This window comes from Cyprinodon variegatus, unplaced genomic scaffold (genome assembly GCF_000732505.1).
Source record: "Cyprinodon variegatus isolate N-32 unplaced genomic scaffold, C_variegatus-1.0 Scaffold388, whole genome shotgun sequence".
NCBI lineage: Eukaryota > Metazoa > Chordata > Actinopteri > Cyprinodontiformes > Cyprinodontidae > Cyprinodon > Cyprinodon variegatus.
The window spans coordinates 402,463-403,584 of record NW_015150841.1 but is presented as its reverse complement, the minus strand read 5'-3'; the positions used below and the strand labels follow the sequence as shown (position 1 = coordinate 403,584).

Genomic DNA, 1,122 nt, shown 5'->3' with positions numbered 1-1,122 from the left:
TTATCTAGTATCATTGATGTATTTTTTTTTTGGTAATCCACTAAAATTCAAAAACAAAGCATGAGCAGAAAACGTGAAAAGAAAAGGTGTAAACTTCCATCTAGCCACACAGCAATGCTGGTCTTTGGTTAAAAAAAAACAGCCCAAATAGAAGAAACTGCTACTAACTTGAGAATCTTTAAAGAGTCCATAATCCTCAGAGCTTGAGCCAAACATCTACAGCCGTTTTCATTCAGCTGCATTGCTGCATCCAGACTTGGAAAGAAAAAGGAGTTGGAAAACTCTTAAACACAGACCTTTGAGCTTTAAACTGAAAGGTTTGATCAGTTGAGGTTTTACCAAAGATCTTCTAAAGCAGTGCAGTCCTGCAGTGCTTCAATAAGCTGCAGCCTTGCAGCTGCTGACCAAACACAATGGGACAAACTGTAGGAGTCAAAGAAGAACATAGGCATTCATTTACTCCAATAGACACATTAACACTTTGATGGAAGAAGAACAAACTATTTTAAACACTTGATATCAAATGATGCGCTTACCTGAGTGATTGAAGCCGAGGCAGCAAGTCGATCAAGGTCTGAGCCGCTGCATCACTTATCAAAACACCAGACAGGCTAGAGGAAAAAGAGAATGAGTTTCCATTATTAGACTTTTCATTAAAAGTGTCATTTACTGACTAAGTTGAAGTGAATTATTTAGACAAAAGGATACTAAGACTAGATTATCTAGGTGAAGCTTAAAATCCCAGAGGAAATGGCCAACATGAAGATCAAGGAGAGGCCTGTGAGGGATTTGATTTGCAAGGAGCTGCCATGTTAAGAAAGACCACCTGAGGTCATCACTAGAAATATTGGTATCAGCAGCAGATGGATCATCCGACAGTAAGTCAGGCTCACCAGACAGAGGAGGCTTTAGACGTAACTATGTGATGTCTGAGCCTGTTTAGGTGCAGATTGCTTGTGTCCTCTCTCTTATAGGTTTTTGAGGAGGAGACATAAGCTGGCTGCACACACTTGAGCCTGATCTTCATCTAGTGCAATATTTAAAGCCTGGCCTCCTGTGTGCTCACTGTCTGATGGTAGATCTGCCAACATCTTTCTCTTGTGAAAATATTCTTTTCAGCCT

At 40.2% G+C, this 1,122-nt stretch overlaps 1 protein-coding gene across 1 annotated transcript in view; it reads right to left on the bottom strand.

Moving 5' to 3' along the window:
• Positions 1 to 1,122, bottom strand: part of nlrc5 (NLR family, CARD domain containing 5) — a 46,126-nt gene that overhangs the window by 7,991 nt on the left and 37,013 nt on the right. The window contains exons 41-43 of the mRNA XM_015387211.1: positions 537 to 611; positions 340 to 423; positions 169 to 255 (exon numbers count right to left, since the gene is read on the bottom strand). Of these exons, the coding sequence (XP_015242697.1) occupies positions 169 to 255; positions 340 to 423; positions 537 to 611 (246 nt within the window). The remainder of the gene's footprint in view (positions 1 to 168; positions 256 to 339; positions 424 to 536; positions 612 to 1,122) is intronic.